This window comes from Salmo salar, chromosome ssa18, assembly GCF_905237065.1.
Source record: "Salmo salar chromosome ssa18, Ssal_v3.1, whole genome shotgun sequence".
Taxonomy (NCBI): domain Eukaryota; kingdom Metazoa; phylum Chordata; class Actinopteri; order Salmoniformes; family Salmonidae; genus Salmo; species Salmo salar.
Window position 1 is genome coordinate 28,071,108 of NC_059459.1, and position 23,158 is coordinate 28,094,265.

General features: G+C 45.3%; 1 protein-coding gene across 1 annotated transcript in view; it reads left to right on the plus strand.

Moving 5' to 3' along the window:
- The window catches only part of LOC106577169 (zinc finger CCHC domain-containing protein 24), a 70,601-nt gene that overhangs the window by 44,315 nt on the left and 3,128 nt on the right, over nt 1-23,158 (plus strand). Inside the window, exon 3 of the mRNA XM_014154985.2 lies at nt 17,148-17,312. Coding sequence (XP_014010460.1) covers nt 17,148-17,312 — 165 coding nt within the window. The remainder of the gene's footprint in view (nt 1-17,147; nt 17,313-23,158) is intronic.

The window sequence follows — 23,158 nt, forward strand, 5'->3', positions numbered from 1 at the left end:
AGGAGGCCTACAAACCTGACTCAGTTACACCAGCTCTGTCAGGAGTAATAGGCCAAAATTCACCCAATTTATTGTGGGAAGCTTGTGGAAGGCTACCTAAAACGTTTGACCCAAGTTAAACAATTTAAAGGCAATGCTACCAAATACTAATTGGGTGTATGTAAACTTCTGACCCACAGGGAATGTGATGAAAGAAATAAAAGCTGAAATAAATCATTCTCTCTACTATTATTCTGACATTTCACATTCTTAAAATAAAGTGGTGATCCTAACTGACCTAAGACAGGGCATTTTTACTTGGATTAAATGTCAGGAATTGGGAAAACTGAGTTTAAATGTATTTGGCTAAGGTGTATGTAAACTTCCGACTTTAACTGTATGTTGTATATTTATGAATTGTCCCATATCTATTTATGTGTAAGGGTTGACTTGGTGTTTGTTGGAGGTTGTGGGACTGGCATGACTTTTAGGGTTACATACAGTCATTTTCAGTCATTGTCTTTTGTGTCTGTTCAGTCTTGCATAGCATCAGGAGACATAATCTGGCACACAGAGACACACATTGCCACGCCTCAGCTACACAAATGATATAAATTGAATGTCTAATAGTCATCCTTATTTCGGGGCTGTATCTATATTTGGATGCTATATTGGTCAGTAATCCATCACATGCTAACTTTGACTAGCACTGAACTTGAAATGCCAAGCAAGTCCCTGCCCGGCAGCAGTAGGCTCCATGCTGGTGGTAACTGATGGTGGAATTTCAGTCTATGGGAATGGTATGAGGATTGCAATTCCCACCTCTATCGCCTCAGATTTCTGGGGGTGTACAGTTTTACTCTGGCTCTATTTTGTTAACTATTTCACATTATATTTCAGTTGTTTAGCATATACTCTTATGCAAAGCGACTCAGTGAGTGTATTGAAATAAAAAAGGCTGACACAACAACCACATATCATTGTCTCATGTATAAACCTATTCAATTTTGTGTAGAATTCTACCACTATAATCTTAGTCGTGAAATTCAAGGTTACAAAAAAACGATAACCAATTTGAAGAGTATCACTCATCAATAGAGAAACAAACCACATGATTAATACGTTCCATCTCAAATGGCACCCTGTGACCTACATAGTGCACTACCCTATGGGTTTTGGTCAAAGATAGTGCACTGTATAGGAAATAGGGTTCAGTTTGGGACTCAGTCATAGCAGTTCTAGGCTACTATTACTACGGAACTATTTTGATTAACGGTTCTACTATTACTAAAATAAATATATTCCTGTCCAGTCTTTAAAGGAGGATCAACTTGATTTATGCTTTGATCTTTGCTAACGTTTCACTGAGAAGAACCAGTTCTCAGGTTTAAACCACATCCAGATTCCTGTGTTTTCCTTGTAGAACCCACCATGCTGGCACTAGCTTAGCATGCTTATACTATAATTATGTTAGCATGCTAATATGTTAATGCACTAATATGCCAGCACGTTTATCCCAGCACGTTTATACAAGCACATTAGCTAAACTCACATTACAGTCACGAGCTGTCTTATCAGGAGCGCTACAGCTAATCAGGTAGCCAAACAAAAGCAGAGAGACTAAACTCAGAGAGAGAGGACTGAAGTGGATCGGTGTGTCTTTTGTAGCGTAATCTGGCAATCTATCTTTTTCTGTTAGTGGGTCAAAATAAATACAGATTGTGAAGAAGAAGAAGGGGAGAGGAGAGGAGGGAAGAGGGGTCTAGTCTCTCTCTCTCTCTCTCTCTCTGTGTTAGGTAATTTAACACATGCACATATTTACAGGGGTACATACGCACATAAGCACACACACACACACACACACACACACACACACACACACACACACACACACATAAACACACACACACACTCACTCACTCACTCTCACACTCTCTGAGTGATGTCCTGTGGAATTGGGAGACTGAGAGGGGCCTGCGATACTCCACTGTTCCTTTGTTTATGCTGATGGTTTCCAGATGCTAGCAAGGCCAGGGAGACTTCTGATCCCCGCCTGTGTGTGTGTCTGTGTGTGTGTCTGTGTGTGTGTCTGTGTGTGTGTCTGTGCGTGTGTCTGTGTGTGTGTCTGTGCGTGTGTCTGTGTGTGTCTGTGCGTGTGTCTGTGTGTGTGTGTGTGTGTCTGTGTCTGTGCGTGTGTCTGTGTGTCTGTGTGTATGTGTCTGTGTCTGTGTGTATGTGTGTGTGTATGTGTGTGTGTCTGTGTGTGTGTCTGTGTGCGTGCGTGGGTGGGTGCGTGTGGCAGCCAAGCAGTCCGGGGTCTGAGCCAGCAGCCAGTCAGGAATTAGGAACAAGGCCAGTGCTATCTGGAATACATGGGAAACATGGATTTCTTTGTAATAACCCTAGAACACCATCCAGGAGTCAAGAGAAAGCTGCATTGAGCTCAGTTGTGTCCCAAATTGAGGAGAATTGAGCACGATCCCATAACATTATAAACTGATGAACAACGCTTCATTATATCTATGTGTAATCGTTAGCCATGTGCAATCGTTGGATACAGAAAATATACAATGTATTGTTTCCACTTGGTTTGACTGATTTATTATAAGGTTGATCAAATCCAGGCTTTTTGTTAGCACTCCCTTGTCTGTGTTTTTTTCTACTCACCCTGTTCGCTCCTTAGTCAGGGCGGCAGGTTAGAGTGTTGGGCCAGTAACCGAAAGGTTGCTAGATCGAATCCCTGAGCTGATGAGGTATAAATCTGTTGTTCTGCCCCTGAACAAGGCAGTTAACCCACTGTTCCCCGGTAGGCCGTCATTGTAAATAAGAATTTGTTCTTAACTGACTTGCCTAGTTAAACAAAGGTTCAAATTTTTTTTTAAAACATTTGTCGGTGGGGGTCTCTAGGTCTGCCCAGACAGATCCTCAGTGTAGTAGATTTGGGGGTTTCTCTCTCCTGTATACTCTCTCTTGGCCTGCGTGCCCAGTCAGTTCCATAGTGTGGGGGTCTCTGCATCCCCAGCCAACCCCATTCAGGGGGGATTGTTTTGATAAAACAGAGCAGCATTGTGTTGTGGAGGGGCTAGATTTATCACTCTCACAGCACACCTGTTCCTCTCCTCTCTCTTACAGCCAGGACTACTTGTCTTCACAGGCATTAAAAAGGGACAGCTGCACCCGCAAAGGACCAGGAGAGAGGGAAAGGAGGGAGGAGGGGGAGAGAGAGGGGGGAGAGGAGAGAGGGGGAGGTGAGAGAGAGAGTGGGCAGAAAGAGAGAGAGAGACTGAGAACGAGAGAGAGAATTTGGGAAACATTGCGCTCATTTATCTGGCAGTGCATCGTGGAATTGATTAATAACCTCCCAGAACGCACCTGGCTGAGGTTCTGGCACGCGATTGGGCCGTCTACCAGGGCACCGGAAACAGCCAATAAAAAGGCTGTTTTTGTGGCCATGGTAACACAGCTGAGGAGAGGACAGTGTCATTCTGTGTGTGAGAGAGACTGAAGGAAAGGCCATCTGCAGAACCTGGGTCCTGATTGGCTAACTCTTTACTGAGCCCTTAGACAGAGACATTCTGTTAGAGACCGAAGGAAAGGCCATCTGCAGACCCTGGGTCCTGATTGGCTAACTCTCTACTGAGCCCTCAAACAGACATTCTGTGAGAGACTGAAGGAAAGGCCATCTGCAGACCCTGGGTCCTGATTGGCTAACTCTCTACTGAGCCCTCAAACAGACATTCTGTGAGAGATTGAAGGAAAGGCCATCTGCAGACCCTGGGTCCTGATTGGCTAACTCTCTACTGAGCCCTCAGACAGAGATTACTTTATTACTCTGTATTATTCAACTTTGTTACTCGTAACCTGAACATGAAAAACACAGTTATCAAGTTGCTTCTTGTATTGAAAGTTTACATGAACCAGTGTTATTACCTTATCTGTTTTTATACTCCGCTTCCGGCCCTCAGTGCTCTCTCAAAGTAGCAAATACCTCTTTGCATCCCATTACATCCTCAAATCTGTATTTAGATAGCTGAAGCCTGAAGTGCATTGTTGTCTTGTTTTGCACTCATTGTACATAAATGATAAATCCAGGACGACAGCATCATATCTATAAAACATAGCTTACTTTTTACTAGCTAGTAACTGGCATGTTCCTGTTCGTGCCTCCAGCCATGATGAATTTCACTGACCTCCTGACCTCAGTGGTCTAATCCAAACATAGCGCAGTATAATATAACAGTAGTATGTTAAAACATATGAATATTACAATAGTGAAGTTATGTAGGCCTACCCGTCTTGCATAGTTTGAGGTTGGTGTTTTAATCAGTGATATTGGACAGACTGTATTGTGAGTTGGTTTCCTTTCTGTTCTTCAATTCTTTATATTATTTTAAACCACATTTTCCAGTTTTCTATTGTTGCGGTGGGGACAGAGGAATCGTAAATATTCTGTGGTCTTTTTTTTATGACCCGCCTTAACGGCTGAGTTGCATTTCCAAACAAAAACAATATTTCCAAATTGAGACCAGAAAAGAGGTTTCATGCAATTACTACTACCCACAATTCCCGGAAGCCTCGAAGTTATTTCTCTCCTCTTTGTCTCTCTTTTTATCCCTTTCTTTATTCCTACAATCAGAGAAACAAACCACTGTCTAAAAGATGTGTGCAGGCACAAAACCAACAAATGTGTCTTTCATTTTTTGACAGGCCTAGTTATACTGTATGAGGGAACAGCTCATAAGGTGTTATAATGTGCTTATAAGTCCTTGGGAAGATGTTCATAGGTTACCGTACTTTTCAAACGTTAGGCTTCAAGAGAAAAATGTCCACAGTCCTTTTCCATCAGAGTGTTATAGTGTATATGAGATGTAAAGGTCTGGGGAGTGGTGGTCTAGCCTGGGGTTATAGTGTATATGAGATGTAAAGGTCTGGGGAGTGGTGGTCTGGCCTGGGGTTATAGTGGTCAATAATGGGTGTCTTTTCAATGGAAGAGAATTCCTTCACTCCCCCCATACCTATTCAACATCAGAGTATCATGAGTTCCATGCCTGGTCTGAATACCTATTCAACATCAGAGTATCATGAGTTCAATGTCTGGTCTGAATACCTATTCAACATCAGAGTATCATGAGTTCCATGCCTGGTCTGAATACCTATTCAACATCAGAGTATCATGAGTTCAATGTCTGGTCTGAATACCTCTTCAACATCAGAGTATCATGAGTTCCATGTCTGGTCTGAATACCTCTTCAACATCAGAGTATCATGAGTTCCATGTCTGGTCTGAATACCTCTTCAACATCAGAGTATCATGAGTTCCATGTCTGGTCTGAATACCTCTTCAACATCAGAGTATCATGAGTTCCATGCCTGGTCTGAATACCTCTTCAACATCAGAGTATCATGAGTTCCATGCCTGGTCTGAATACCTCTTCAACATCAGAGTATCATGAGTTCCATGTCTGGTCTGAATACCTCTTCAACATCAGAGTATCATGAGTTCCATGCCTGATCTGAATACCTCTTCAGCCTCCAGAGCTCATGAACTGGAAATAACAATTGTAACTGTAAAGTCAGATTTGTCTAAATATAATCTGAACCGTAACAATGTTGAGAGCTGAATTTACTCATCTGAACCTAAAAGTATGAGTTCATTGCATCACTCAACATCCCTATCAGTATAGATTTTATTGAGTGTTCTATATCAGTGTTTCTCAGTGCATTTTCCTGCACGTTTTTGTTCTAGCCCAGCACTAACACCCCTGATTTAACCACTAGGAGTCAGGCCAAATTCTGGGCCCTAGCTTTTCCTTGTCGGGTCACATAGTTTAGAAGAAACCCTGCCACTGAGGTGGATGTGAAAACATTCTCATGAGCAGAACTCCAGATACAATCTGTATGTTCTATTGGCTGGTGTTGTATTTTCTTTCTCCCTATATTATAATTCTAGACAATATTAATGATGCTCCAACATGTTGCTCTTCACCCGCCTCAGTGAAAGGCCTCCCCAATAGAAAGTGCATTCTTCTTCCCTCCACATCACAATGACTCCAATCCACTCGATTTGTGGCCTCAGCTACAGTTGCTGGTTGGTTAGTGCTATTTTATTACCTCTCTCTCTCTCTCTCTCTTTCTCTCTCTCTCTCTCTCGCTCTCTCTCTCGCTCTCCTTAATTCAAAGCAGAGTAGCGATTTTTACGATGAATCTCAGTGTTTCTCTCGTGTTCTGGACGTATGGTGTTCTGGACGTATGGTGTTCTGGACGTATGGTGTTCTGGACCTATCGTGTTCTGACCCTATCGTGTTCTGGACCTATGGTATTCTATGGAGTTCTGCACCTTTGGTGTTCTATAATGTTCTGGACCTATGGAGTTCTATGGTGTTCTGCACCTATGGTGTTCTGGACCTATGGTATTCTATGGTGTTCTGTGGTGTTCTGCACCTATCGTGTTCGGCACCTATCGTGTTCTGGACCTATGGTGTTCTGGACCAATGGTGTTCTATGGTGTTCTGCACCTATGGTGTTCTATGATGTTCTGCACCTATGGTGTTCACCTATGGTGTTCTGCACCTATGGTGTTCTATAGTGTTCTGTACCTGTGGTGTTCTTCACCTGTGGTATTCTATGGTGTTCTGCACCTGTGGTATTCTATGGTGTTCTGCACCTGTGGTATTCTATGGTGTTCTGCACCTGTGGTATTCTATGGTGTTCTGCACCTGTGGTATTCTATGGTGTTCTGCACCTGTGGTATTCTATGGTGTTCTGCACCTATGGTCTTCTATGGTGTTCTGCACCTATGGTGTTCTACACCTGTGGTATTCTATGGTGTTCTGCACCTATGGTGTTCTGCACCTATGGTGTTCTATGGTGTTCTGCACCTATTGTATTCTATGGTGTTCTGCACCTATGGTGTTCTGCACCTATGGTATTCTATGGTGTTCTGCACCTGTGGTATTCTATGGTGTTCTGCACCTATGGTCTTCTATGGTGTTCTGCACCTATGGTGTTCTCTGGTGTTCTGCACCTATGGTGGCCATCTGCTTTCTATTTCCTCCCCCCTGGTATTTGTCGGGTTATTGTGTGTGTGTGTGTGTGTGTGTGTGTGTGTGTGTGTGTGTGTGTGTGTGTGTGTGTGTGTGTGTGTGTGTGTGTGTGTGTGTGTGTGTGTGTGTGTGTGTGTGTGTGTGTGTGTGTGTGTGTGTGTGTGTGTGTGTGTGTGTGTGTGTGATGAGTCACAGCCCTGCCTGCTGTGGTGTGGTTTTCAGGATATAGCTGACTGCATGGCCAACAGGTTTGGTAGTGAAACTCCCTCCCCTGTGGACACACACACACACACACACAGTCTGTTCCATCTAAACACTCTGACCCTTATCTTTGCACACAAGGGTCAGAGGCAGGGACATAAACAAACATTATCTGCTGCACAGACACACACACATATCTTTAAGTTATTTTTGATCATTTGCAAACCCCATATTATTATGCACAAGGTCCCCACTCTCGGCCGTCTTGTTTGTTGTTGATGCTAAAACCCATAAGAACTGGATCAGAGCACTGTCCTCTACTGACTCTACTGTCACGGTCCTCAAATGGTCCCTATCTAACTGACACAAGATGTTTTCATCCCCTAGTGTTTGTGTTCTCAAGTGACCACTGGAATGCATGGTGTGTGTGTACCAAATGGCACCCTATTCCCTACATTGTGCACTACTTTTGACCAGAGCTCTATGGGTCCTGGTCAGTAGTGCACTCAAAAGGAAATAGGGTGCCATTTGGGACTCATTCAACCTGAACCTCTGGTCATCTGTGGTCTCAGACCTCCGTGACAGGCGTGGTGTTTTAGACAGACACTAAGGATGTCCTCCCACTGTGTTGATTGACACCAGTATTGCCAAAAAAATGTCATTAAGAACTAACACCTCACACTTTTTCACACCTACTAGCACTGAAATTGCTGATAGATACTTTATTGAGGGAAAATGTACTTACTGTGACTGTGATATGTGGTTGTCTCACTTAGCTATCTTATGATGAATGCACTAACTGTAAGTCGCTCTGGATAAGAGTGTCTGCTAAATGAGTACAATGTAAATGTCAATGCAAAGACAGGGCCCAGGGGTCTTACTGAGGTCTGCAGACTTCTTTCCATGTTGACAGTTATTCACAACAACAAAATGAGTGTGTTTGTCATTGTATGGCAGTGTGAGGAATTTATGTTAACCATGTGACCTGAAGAGGAAAATAACTCTGGTCTCCAGTTCTATCACATGACCAGGGAAAAATCCTGGTCCTACTTTTAAACACCTTTTTATATGGTTGTGGTTCTTCACTCGTTGGCTGTGGAGAACAAGGAGTTTTCTTGACCATGTGACCAGACAAGGAATAACTCCAAGCCCTAGTTCTGTGTAATAGCTGGTCTGGTACCACAGGCTATGTGTCCCTGACTCACCTCCCGCTCTGCTGGTGTTTTGAGTTGATCTGAAATGTGGTCAGAGCGTAACCAATCCAGCTCAGGCTGTCTTTACTGTAAACACTGTATCATGTGCATCTGCTGGCCCAGATACAGAGACAGAGACAGAGATACAGAGACAGAGATACAGAGACAGAGATACAGAGACAGAGATACAGAGACAGAGATACAGAAACAGAGATACAGAGACAGAGATAGAGAGACAGCGATAGAGAGACAGCGATAGAAAGAGACAGAGCTATAGCGACAGAGAGAGACAGAGACAGAGCTAGAAAGACAGAGAGAGACAGACACAGCGCTACAAAGACAGACAGAGCTACAAAGACAGAGACAGAGCGACAGATACAGAGCTACAGAGACAGATACAAAGCTACAGACAGAGACAGAGCTACAGAGACAGAGCTACAGAGACAGAGCTACAGACAGATACAGAGACAGATACAGAGCTACAGAGACAGATACAGAGCTACAGAGACAGATACAGAGCTACAGAGACACATACAGAGCTACAGACAGAGACAGAGCTACAGACAGATACAGAGACAGATACAGAGCTACAGACAGAGACAGAGCTACAGAGACAGATACAGAGCTACAGACAGAGACAGAGCTACAGAGACAGAGCTACAGACAGAGACAGAGCTACAGAGACAGAGCTACAGACAGAGATAGAGCTACAGAGACTGAGCTACAAAGATAGATACAGAGCTACAGAGTAAGATTCAGAGCTACAGAGTAAGATTCAGAGCTACAGAATAAGATTCAGAGCTACAGAGACACATACAGAGCTACAGAGACACATACAGAGCTACAGAGACAGAGCTACAGAGACAGATAGAGCTACAGAGACAGATACTGAGACAGATACAGAGCTACAGACAGATACAGAGCTACAGACAGATATAGAGCTACAGTGGCAGAGCTACAGTGGCAGATACAGAGCTACAGTGGCAGATACAGAGCTACAGTGGCAGATACAGAGCTACAGAGCTACAGAGACAGATACAGAGCTACAGAGACAGATACAGAGCTACAGAGCTACAAAGCTACAGAGACAGATACAGAGCTACAGAGACAGATACAGAGCTACAGAGACAGATAGAGAGCTGCAGAGACAGATAGAGAGCTGCAGAGATAGATAGAGAGCTACAGAGACAGAGCTACAGAGACAGATGCAGACAGATACAGATACAGAGCTACATATACAGATACAGAGCTACAGAGAGAGAGAGAGCTACAGATACAGAGCTACAGATACAGAGCTACAGATACAGAGCTACAGAGACAGATACAGAGCAACAGAGATATAACTACAGAGACAGATACAGAACTACAGATACAGAACTACAGAGACAGAGCTACAGAGACAGAGAGAACTACAGAGACAGAACTACAGAGACAGATACAGAACTACAGAGATAGAGCTATAGAGACAGATACAGAACTACAGAGACAGAACTACAGAGACAGATACAGAACTACAGAGACAGAGGTACAGAGACAGATACAGAACTACAGATACAGAACTACAGAGACTGATACAGAACTACAGATACAGAACTACAGAGACAGATACAGAACTACAGAGACAGAGCTACAGAGACAGAGCTACAGAGACAGATACAGAGCTACAGAGACAGAGCTACAGAGACAGATACAGAACTACAGAGACAGAGCTACAGAGACAGAGAGAACTACAGAGACAGAACTATAGAGACAGATACAGAACTACAGAGATAGAGCTATAGAGACAGATACAGAACTACAGAGACAGAACTACAGAGACAGATACAGAACTACAGAGACAGATACAGAACTACAGAGACAGATACAGAACTACAGAGACAGATACAGAACTACAGAGACAGATACAGAACTACAGAGACAGAGCTACAGAGACAGATACAGAACTACAGATACAGAACTACAGAGACTGATACAGAACTACAGATACAGAACTACAGAGACAGATACAGAGCTACAGAGACAGAGCTACAGAGACAGAGCTACAGAGACAGCGCTACAGAGACAGATACAGAACTACAGAGACAGAGCTACAGAGACAGATACAGAACTACAGAGACAGAGCTACAGAGACAGAGCTACAGAGACAGAGCTACAGAGACAGAGCTACAGAGACAGAAACAGAGCTACAGAGACAGAGAGCTACAGAGACAGAGCTCCAGAGACAGAAACAGAGCTACAGAGACAGAGAGCTATAGAGGCAGAGAGCTACAGAGACAGAGATATAGAGACAGACAGAGGCAGAGAGACAGAGAGAGAGATAGACAGAGACAGACAGAGAGAGAGAGACAGAGCGAGCTACAGACAGAGCTACAGACACAGAGCTACATTGAGAATAGAGGAAGTCTACTCTACTGCATGGACACTGAGGACTGATGAGGAGCAGGAATTATATGATGTTCAATTAAGAACCTGCACAGGGATTTTCACATTCATAAGCCATACATAATGCATTCATAAGCAGTACATAGCAGTACATAGCCAGAGATAGAGACAGAGCTAGAGCTACAGCTCTGCATGGAGAGTAGAAGGAGGATCAGTCTACTGCATGGAGAAAAGAAGGAGGATCAGTCTACTGCATGGGGAGTAGAAGGAGGATCAGTCTGCTGCATGGGGAGTAGAAGGAGGATCAGTCTACTGGATGGAGAGTAGAAGGAGGATCAGTCTAATGCATGGAGAGTAGAAGGAGGATGAGTCTACTGGATGGATAGTAGAGGGAGGATCAGTCTACTGCATGGATAGTAGAAGGAGGATCAGTCTACTGCATGGGGAGTAGAAGGAGGATCAATCTACTGCATGGGGAGTAGAAGGAGGATCACTCTACTGCATGGGGAGTAGAAGGAGGATCTGTCTACTGGATGGATAGTAGACTGAGGATCAGTCTACTGCATGGATAGTAGAAGGAGGATCAGTCTACTGCATGGGGAGAAGAAGGAGGATCAATCTACTGCATGGGGAGTAAAAGGAGGATCAGTCTACTGCATGGGGAGTAGAAGGAGGATCAGTCTACTGCATGGGGAGTAGAAGGAGGATCAGTCTACTGCATGGGGAGTAGAAGGAGGATCATTCTACTGCGTGGGGAGTAGAAGGAGGATGAGTCTACTGGATGGATAGTAGAGGGAGGATCAGTCTACTGCATGGGGAGAAGAAGGAGGATCAATCTACTGCATGGGGAGTAGAAGGAGGATCAGTCTACTGCATGTGGAGTAGAATGACGATCAGTCTACTGGATGGATAGTAGAGGGAGGATCAGTCTACTGCATGGATAGTAGAAGGAGGATCAGTCTACTGCATGGGGAGTAGAAGGAGGATCAATCTACTGCATGGGGAGTAGAAGGAGGATCAATCTACTGCATGGAGAGTAGAAGGAGGATCTGTCTACTGGATGGGGAGTAGAAGGAGGATCAATCTACTGCATGGAGAGTAGAAGGAGGATGAGTCTACTGAATGGAGAATAGAAGGAGGGTCAGTCTACTGCATGGGGAGTAGAAGGAGGATGAGTCTACTATGTGGAGAGTAGAAGCAGGAACAGTCTACTGCATGGAGAGTAGGAGGGTCAGTCTACTGGATGGAGAGTAGAAGGAGGATGAGTTTACTATGTAGAGAGTAGAAGGAGGAACAGTCTACTATGTGCAGAGTAGAAGCAGGAACAATCTACTGAATGGAGCATTGACAGATAACTAGTGACGTTCTGGTCAGGAGAGGAGAGGAGTATTCACAAAGCATCTCAAATTAGGAATGCTGATATTTGCTTAGTTTTGCCTTTTAGATTTCATTGATAACATGGACAGAGAAGACAGGATCCTAAATCAGCACTCCTACTCTGAGATGTTTGATATGGCCCAGGAATCTTCAGCCTCCCTAGCAGTAAAAATAGGTATTGCAAGTAACAGATTACAATTAACACATTTCTTTCGAAATCTCTGACAGTCTCTGCTTGCTAAGTTAAAACATCCCATAGTTAGATCATCTTGAAGGGAATTGTCCAAATAACGTGTCACCATGACATTGTTGTCATCATGATAGCTTTGTGATTGCGTCAGAGCGTCGTCTTATAATGCGTATGGATTGTGTGCTGGTCTAAGAGCCCGGCCATGTCACTGTTTCCAGCTTTTCGCTCTCTCTCTCTCCCTCTCTCGCCCTCTCCTTCTTCCTCTCTCTCTCTCCCTCTCTCCTTCTTCCTCTCTCTCTCTCCCTCTCCTTCTTCCTCTCTCTCTCCCTCTCTCTCCCTCTCCTTCTTCTTCTCTCTCTCTCCCTCTCTCTCCCTCTCCTTCTTCCTCTCCCTCTCTCTCCCTCTCCTTCTTCCTCTCCCTCTCTCCCTCTCCTTCTTCCTCTCCCTCTCTCTCCCTCACTGTCACAGGGGGATGTTGTGTTGACACTGTTAAGGTCATGTTGTTGTTAAACTGCTGGACGGTAACAGCCTATCATAGTGAGCTGCTGGACAGTAACAGCCTATCATAGTGAGCTGCTGGACAGTAACAGCCTATCATAGTGTGGCCTTGGCTGCTCGTCCTAAATGACGCAAGGTGCTGGCGAAGGTTTAGACGGTGCCAGATGTTGATGATTAGGCTTCACATTACTCACACTAGATGAACAGACAGACAGAAGCAAGGGTACACATCCTACACCTCTCTCAACCCCCTAAACTCCTCCACATACACACACACGTGCACACATGCATGGACGCAGGCACGCACGCACGCACACACACCTCTCCACCACCCAACACACCTCTCCTCCACCCTATACACCTCTCTACCACCCTACACACCTCTCCACCACCCTACACACCTCCCCACCACCCTACACACCTCTCCACCTCTCCACCACCCTATACACCTCTCTACCACCCTACACACCTCTCCACCACCCTACACACCTCCCCACCACCCTATACACCTCTCTACCACCCTACACACCTCTCCACCACCCTACACACCTCCCCACCACCCTATACACCTCTCCACCACCCTACACACCTCTCCATCACCATACACACCTCTCCACCACCCTACACACCTCTCTACCACCCTACACACCTCTCCATCACAATACACACCTCTCCATCACCATACACACCTCTCCACCACCTTACACACCTCTCTACCACCCTACACACCTCTCCACCTCTCCACCACCCTACACACCTCTCCACCACCCTACACACCTCTCCACCTCTCCACCACCCTCTCCACCTCTCCATCACCATACACACCTCCCCACCACCCTACACACCTCTCCACCACCCTACACACCTCTCCATCACCATACACACCTCTCCACCACCATACACACCTCTCCACCACCCTACACACCTCTCTACCACCCTACACACCTCTCCACCACCCTACACACCTCTCCACCACCCTACACACCTCTCCATCACCATACACAGCTCTCCATCACCCTACACACCTCTCCATCACCCTACACACCTCTCCATCACCCTACACACCTCTCCACCACCCTACACACCTCTCCACCACCCTACACACCTCTCCACCACCCTACACACCTCTCCATCACCATACACACCTCTCCACCACCCTACACACCTCTCCATCACCCTACACACCTCTCCATCACCCTACACACCTCTCCATCACCCTACACACCTCTCCAACTCTCCATAGGTCTTCCCTGTGGCTCAGTTGGTAGAGCATGGTGTTTGCAACGCCAGCATGGTGTGTGCAACGCCAGGGTTGTGGGTTTGATTCCCACGGGGGCCAGTACAAAAAACAAATGCATGAAATGAAATGTATGCATTCACTACTGTAAGTCGCTCTGGATAAGAGCATCTGCTAAATGACTAAAATGTAAAATGTCCACCACCCTACACAGCTCTCTACCACCCTATACACCTCTCCACCACCCAACACACCTCTCCATCACCATACACACCTCTCTGCTGCCCCATACACCTCTCCACCACCCTACACACCTCTCTACCGCCCTACACACCTCTCCATCACCATACACACCTCTCTGCTGCCCCATACACCTCTCCACCACCCTACACACCTCTCTGCCGCCCTACACAGCTCTCTACCGCCCTACACAACTCTCTACCGCCCTATACACCTCTCCACCACCCTACACACCTCTCCATCACCATACACACCTCTCCACCACCCTACACACCTCTCCATCACCATACACACCTCTCCACCACCCTACACACCTCTCTACCACCCTACACACCTCTCCACCACCCTATACACCTCTCCACCACCATACACACCTCTCCACCACCCTACACACCTCCCCACCACCCTACACACCTCTCCATCACCATACACACCTCTCCACCACCCTACACACCTCTCTACCACCCTACACACCTCCCCACCACCCTACACACCTCCCCACCACCCTACACACCTCTCTACCACCCTACACACCTCTCTACCACCCTACACACCTCTCTACCACCCTACACACCTCTCCATCACCCTACACACCTCTCCACCACCCAATACATCTCTCCACCACCCTACACACCTCTCCACCACCCTATACACCTCTCCATCACCCTACACACCTCTCCACCACCCTACACACCTCTCCACATCTCCACCACCCTACACACCTCTCCACCACCATACACACCTCTCCACCACCCTATACACCTCTCCACCACCATACACAGCTCTCCACCACCCTATACACCTCTCCACCACCATACACACCTCTCCACCACCCTACACACCTCTCCACCACCCAATACATCTCTCCACCACCCTACACACCTCTCCATCAACATACACACCTCTCTGCCGCCCTATACACCTCTCCACCACCCTATACATCTCTCCACCACCCTATACATCTCTCCATCACCCTACACACCTCTCTACCACCCTACACACCTCTCCACCACCCTACACACCTCTCCATCACCATACACACCTCTCCACCACCCTACACACATCTCCACCACCCTACACACCTCTCCACCACCCTACACACCTCTCTACCACCCTACACACCTCTCCATCACCATACACACCTCTCCATCACCCTACACACCTCTCTACCACCCTACACACCTCTCCATCACCCTAGACACCTCTCCATCACCCTACACACCTCTCCACCACCCTACACACCTCTCTACCACCCTACACACCTCTCCATCATCCTACACACCTCTCTACCACCCTACACACCTCTCCACCACCCAATACATCTCTCCACCACCCTACACACCTCTCCACCACCCTACACACCTCTACACACCTCTCCACCACCCTACACACCTCTCCACCACCCTATACACCTCTCCATGACCCTACACACCTCTCCACCACCCTACACACCTCTCCACCTCTCCACCACCCTACACATCTCTCCACCACCATACACACCTCTCCACCACCCTATACACCTCTCCACCACCATACACAGCTCTCCACCACCCTATACACCTCTCCACCACCATACACACCTCTCCATCACCATACACACCTCTCCACCACCCTACACACCTCTCCACCACCCTACACACCTCTCCACCACCCAATACATCTCTCCACCACCCTACACACCTCTCCATCAACATACACACCTCTCTGCCGTCCTATACACCTCTCCACCACCCTATACATCTCTCCACCACCCTATACATCTCTCCATCACCCTACACATCTCTCCATCACCCTACACACCACGCCACCACCCTACACACCTCTCCATCACCATACACACCTCTCTACCACCCTACACACCACTCCACCACCCTACACACCTCTCCATCACCATACACCTCTCTCTACCACCCTACACAGCTCTCCACCATCCTGATTAGTTGACTAGTTGAATCAGGTGTGCTAGTGCTGGACTGTGCATTCATAGGGATCGTTGAGAGCAGTGTGTGTTTTATTAGGCTACAGTAGGTTTTAGTACAAGGTGATTTGCGTCTGATGGGTGGGGTTCAGATTCTAACGTGACATAAACCAAACGCATCAACTGTCAGCCACTGGGAGTTTAGCCAATGCCAGTCAAGCCCCCTAATTGGTTAGTTTTGGCAGGACGTATGCACGTGTGGTGATTTATCCCCGTAATGACATCAATCGTTCTTTTATATGTGACACTAGGGGAATTTTTTTTAACTTTTACTCCTTGTTGCTGTTGTAGTGGCCAGGCCTAGATGAACCACTGCCAGTATGGGGCTGTGTCCCAAATGGCACCCTATTCCCTACATAGTGCACTACAGAGCCATATGGACTCTGGTCAAAAGTAGTGCACTATATAGAGAATAGGGTGCCATTTGGGATGCAAGCAGTATATACTCAGTATGATGAGTAAGAGCCCCTCCCAGGGATATTGGCCTCTCGTGAGCCTTATTTCATTGCTGACGGAGTGTGTGTGTTGTGTGTGTTTGACAGAGTGCATGTATGAAGGCCAAAAAGCCTTCTCCTCACTCAGTCTCAGTTTCTCAATTCATTCAGTGTTACAATATGCATAGGAAAATACTGTATGACATGCACACACCACCCAAAATAACAAATCAGGAAAGACAAAGGGTAGCATGGGTAAAGTTCACTTTTTGCATCAGTCTTTGTTGTCTCTTTTGGGTTCTCACTATCTGTTTCAGGGACCTTCTGTATACTGAATTTAGCCCAGTTGATATAGCTTAAACTACCATCTAAACCTCTCTGTCTTGTAATCCCAGGCAAGGCCTAAAGGCGAGGGTCTAACTCCGTACCAGGGGAAGAAGAGGTGTTTTGGAGAGTACAAATGTCCCAAGTGTAAGAGGAAGTGGATGAGTGGCAACTCCTGGGCCAACATGGGACAAGAATGTATCAAGTGCCACATCAACGTCTACCCACACAAGCAGGTAGGACAACATGTGTGTGTTCGTGTGTCTGCGTGTGTGTTTGTGTGTGTGTGTGCATGTTTCTGTGTCTGCATTTATGTGGGTGTGTGTGTGCGCTCGTGAGCTCTGTGTATGTGTGTGTATGTATGTATGTTTGTGATAGAATTCCAAAATTGTGTAGCTGGTCCGCACTCAAAAAAGAGATTCAAGGTTTCTTTTTAATATTTATTTAATTCAGGGGTAGGTTGATAGGCGATCTTGTATGTTGTGACTAAATATGCAGTGTGTTCTTAATCATTATTACAACACACTCAGAATATGGTTTTGACGCTACGCCACCTCAACCTCTGTAGTCAGGGTTTGGAAGGGAGAGCATGTAAACTGAGGCATTTATTTCAATTGACTGATTTCCTTATATGAACTGTAACTCAGTAAAATCTTTGAAACTATTGCATGTTGCGTTTATATTTTTGTTCAGTGTAGATGTTATAAGTAATTGTCCAAATATGTGACCCCCTGCCATGAAATAATCCTTAATTAAATTAACTTTAAAAAGTGTAAATGTTTTGCTTATTGAGTTGAGAGGGAAAAGGTAGGTTTTGACAGAATTCTGTGTCTATTATCCCCAGTGCAACAAATTACATGTAATTTCTAGTTACGAAATGGCACCCTGTTCCTGACATAGTGGCACTGGGCCCTGGTCAAAAGTAGTGCACTATATAGGGAAATGCTTACTTACGAGCCCCTAACCAACAATGCAGTTTAAAAAAAATCTAAAATACGGATAAGAATAAGAAATAAAAGTAACAAGTAATTAAAGAGCAGCAGTAAAATAACAATAGCGAGACTATATACATGGGGGCACTGGTACAGAGTCAATGTGCGGGGGCACCGGTCAGTTAGGGTAATATGTACATGTAGGTAGAGTTATTAAAGTGGCTATGCATAGATGATAACAATAGAGAGCAGCAGCGGTGTAAAAGAGGGGAGGGGGGCAATGCAAATAGTCTGGGTGGCCATTTGATTAGATGTTCAGGATTCTTATGGCTTGGAGGTAGAAGCTGTTTTGAAGCCTCTTGGACCTAGACTTGGCGCTCCGGTACCGCTTGCCGTGCGGTAGCAGAGAGAACAGTCTATGACTCGGGTGGCTGGAGTCTTTGACAATTTGCAACCAGTCAGGTTGCTCTCGATGGAGGAGCTGTAGAACCTTTTGAGGATCTGAGGACCCATACCAAGTCTTTTCAGTCTCCTGAGGGGGAATAGGTTTTGTCGTGCCCTCTGTCTTGGTGTGACTGTCTTGGTGTGCTTGAACCATGTTCATTTGTTGGTGATGTGGACACCAAGGAACTTGAGCTCTCAACCTGCTCCACTGCAGCCCCGTCGATGAGAATGAGGGCGTGCTCGGTCCTCTTTTTCCTGTAGTCCACAATCATCTCCTTTGTCTTGATCACGTTGAGGGAGAGGTTGTTGTCCTGGCACCACACGGCCAGGTCTCTGACCTCTTCCCTATAGGCTGTCTCGTCGTTGTCTGGGATAATCTGGGATAATGGTGTTGATGTGAGCCATGACCAGCCTTTCAAGCACTTCATGGCTACAGACATGAGTGCTACGGGTCGGTAGTCATTTAGGCAGGTTACCTTAGTGTTCTTGGGCACAGGCACTATGGTGGTCTGCTTATAACATGTTGGTATTACAGACTAGGACAGGGAGAGGTTGAAAATGTCAGTGAGGACACTTGCCAGTTGGTCAGCGCATGCTCGCGGTACACGTCCTGGTAATCTGTCTGGCCCTGCGGCCTTGTGAATGTTGAGCTGTTTAAAGGTCTTACTCACATCGGCTGCGGAGAGTGTGATCACACAGTCCTCCGGGAACAGCTGGTGCTCTCATGCATCTTTCAGTGTTATTTGCCTCGAAGCAAGCATAGAAGTAGTTTAGCTCGTCTGGTAGGCTCGTGTCACTGGGCAGCTCTCGGCTGTGCTTCCCTAAGTAGTCTGTAATGGTTTGTATGCCCTGTCACATCTGATGAGCATCAGAGCCGGTGTAGTACGATTCGATCTTAGTCCTGTATTGATGCTTTGCCTGTTTGATGGTTCGTCGGAGGGAATAGCGGGATTTCTTATAAGCTTCAAGGGTTAGAGTCCTGCTCCTTGAAAGCGTCAGCTCTAGCCTTTAGCTCAGTGCGGATGTTGCCTGTAATCCATGGCTTCTTGTTGGGGTATGTACGTGCGGTCACTGTGGGGACGACGTCATTGATGCACTTATTGATGAAGCCAATAACTGATGTGGTGTACTCCTCAATGCCATCGGAGGAATCCCGGAACATATTCCACTCTGTGCTTGCAAAACAGTCCTGTAGCTTACCATCTGCTTCATCCGACCACTTCTTTATTTAACTAGTCACTGGTGGTTTCTGCTTTAATTGTAGCTTGTAAGCAGGAATCAGGAGGATAGAATTATGGTCAGATTTGCCAAATGGAGGGTGAGGGAGAGCTTTGTATGCATCTCTGTGTGTGGAGTAAAGGTGTTTTTGTCCCTCTGGTTGCACATTTAACATGCTGATAGAAATTTGGTAAAACGGATTTAAGTTTCCCTGCATTAAAGTCCCCGGCCACCAGGAGCGCCGCCTCTGGGTGAGCATTTTCTTGTTTGCTTATGGCGGAATACAGCTCATTCAATGCTGTCTTAGTGCCAGCTTCTGGCTGTGGTGGTATGTAAACAGCTATGAAAAATAGAGACGAAAACTCTCTAGGTAGATAGTGTGGTCTACAGCTTATCACGAGATAATCTACCTCAGGCGAGCAATAGCTCGAGACTTTTTTAGATATCTTGCACTAACTGTTATTTACAAAAATACATAATCCGCCGCCCCTTGTCTTACCAGACGCCGCTATTATATCCTGCCGGTACAGCGTATAACCAGCCAGCTGTATGTTGATAATGTCGTCGTTCAGCCACGACTCTGTGAAGCATAAGATATTACAGTTTTTAATGTCCAGTTGGTAGTTTAATCTTCCGCGTAGGTCATCGATTTTACTCTCCAAAGATTGCACACTTACTAGCAGAATGGAAGGAAATTTGAGTTTATTCGATCTCCTACGAATTCTCAGAAGGCAGCCCGCCCTCTGGCCCCTTTTTCTCAGCTTCCTCTTTACGCAAATGACGGGGATCTGGGCCTGTTCCCGAGAAAGAAGTATATCCTTCGCGTCGGACTAGTCAGACTCATTAATGGAACAAAAAAGATTCTGCCAGTCCGTGGTGAGTAATCGCAGTCCTGATGTCTAGGAGTTATTTTCAGTCATAAGAGACGGTTGGCAACATTATGTACAAAATAAGTTAAAAAAACTAAGTTACAAACAACACAAATAGACGAATGAAAAAACACAATGGGTTGGGGGCACGTAAAACGTCTGCCTTCCTCTCCGGCGCCATTTTAGATTCTGATATTAAAGGGCAACCTGGGATTGCATTTCTCCAGCCCCATCCCACCAAGTGGCGAGGTGACCACTTTGTTCGCAAATTGACCTCTAGTCCCTACCCACAATTCTTGAACTTTTTGAAATCTGAGAGGGTTATATTTTCAATAACGATTATAGTGCACTACTTTTGTCCAAAGCCCTATGGGCCCTGGTCAAAAGCAGTGCACTATATAGGGGATAGGATGTAATTTGGGATGATGACATAGTATAACTACCTAATCCTCTTTGATCTGTGCAAGTGCATAGGCCATAGGAGCTAGGGGATAACGCTTAGGGGATAGGCCTTAGGGGATAGGGCTTAGGGGTTAGGAGTTGCTTGTTGCTTTGGGTTTGGATGTGCAGCAATAATTTGCATGGCTCTTCATCCATTCTTCAATTGCATTGAAGGTTCTGCTATACTGTAGCTATGGTTACGGTCACAACAACAAAATAGACATACAGATAACTAACTGTACGTCAATGATTGAATGCTTCAAGTAATATCAGGCGACTTCCCCAGATCAAATGGATGATGCGAAAGTATCACGTCACGATGAAAGGGCAGCAGTCACAGTGATTATTCTCACCAAAACGGCAGAGAAAAGTCTCTGTTCAATGGAACTAGCTGGTGGGAAAAGCATGCTCTTTTCTTTTCCCTCTCTTTCTGTGTGTGTGTGTGTGTGTGTGTGTGTGTGTGTGTGTGTGTGTGTGTGTGTGTGTGTGTGTGTGTGTGTGTGTGTGTGTGTGTGTGTGTGTGTGTGTGTGTGTGTGTGTGTGTGTGTGTGTGTGTGCGTGCGTGCGTGCGTGCGTGCGGTGTTGTGGCTAGAACCACACTTGCGGGCAAATTCCACACATTTGCAATCTCACCCACTTCACATGTTTCCCCATGTCAGCGTTTGAGAATGGACAGCTAACCCCCACGTACTGTACAACACACACACACACACACACACACACACACACACACACACACACACACACACACACCCACACACACACACAGAGAGAGAGAGAGCTTGGCTCTAACAGAAAGGACTGAGGGAAAGGACTTTAACATTGTATATTTTTCTTATTCTCCGACATTGGTATCTGATTCCCAGATTTGCTTTACTGCAAGTCTTCAAGTCCTCAACAGTTTCTGTTAGGTGCTGAGGTAAAAAAAAAAGTATCCTGACCTGAGTCCTGACCTTCACAATAGCATCGTATACTGTACTACATTAATGCCAGGCAGACCATTACCGTCCCATGAGTCAGAGGGAAACAATCAGATTAACAATCACAGATGAGTTACATATATCTTCTATAGTCTTCTATTACCTCTATCCGCTCTATAGTCTTCTACAGTCTTCTACAGTCTTCTATAACATCTATCTGTTCTACAGTCTTCTATAGTCTTCTATAACCTCTATTTGCTACATAGTCTTCTATGGCCTCTATCTTTTTTATAGTCTTCTATAACCTCTATCTGTTCTATAGTCTTCTATAACCTCCATCTGCTCTATAGTCTTCTACAGTCTTCTATAACCTCTATCTGCTCTATAGTCTTCTATAACCTCTATCTGCTCTATAGTTTTCTATAGTCTTCTATAACCTCTATCTGCTCTATAGTCTTCTACAGTCTTCTATAACCTCTACCTGCTCTATAGTCTTCTATAACCTCTATCTGTTCTATAGTCTTCTATAGTCTTCTATAACCTCTATCTGTTCTATAGTCTTCTATAGTCTTCTATAACCTCTATCTGTTCTATAGTCTTCTATAGTCTTCTATAACCTCTATCTGCTCTATAGTCTTCTATAGTCCTCTATAACCTCTATCTGTTCTATTGTCTTCTATAGTATTCTATAACCTCTATCTGTTCTATTGTCTTCTATAGTCTTCTATAACCTCTATCTGTTCTATTGTCTTGTACAGTCTTCTATAACCTCTATCTGCTCTATAGTCTTCTATAACCTCTATCTGTTCTATAGTCTTCTATAACCTCTATCTTCTATAGTCTTCTATAACCTCTATCTGTTCTATAGTCTTCTATAGTCTTCTATAACCTCTATCTGTTCTATAGTCTTCTATAGTCTTCTATAGTCTTCTATAACCTCTATCTGTTCTATAGTCTTCTATAACCTCTATCTGCTCTATAGTCTTCTATAACCTCTATCTGTTCTATAGTCTTCTACAGTCTTCTATAACCTCTATCTGTTCTATAGTCTTCTATAACCTCTATCTGTTCTATAGTCTTCTACAGTCTTCTATAACTTATATCTGTTCTATATCAGGAGCAAGCGCTGTGTGCATATCAAGCCTGTGTGTGCCAAACAGGTGCTGTTAGATTACAATATAATTACTCTGACCGTTTGGAACAATGTAAAAAAACACTAAATAAATTATAAGCAGGCTTCTATAACCTCTATTCATTC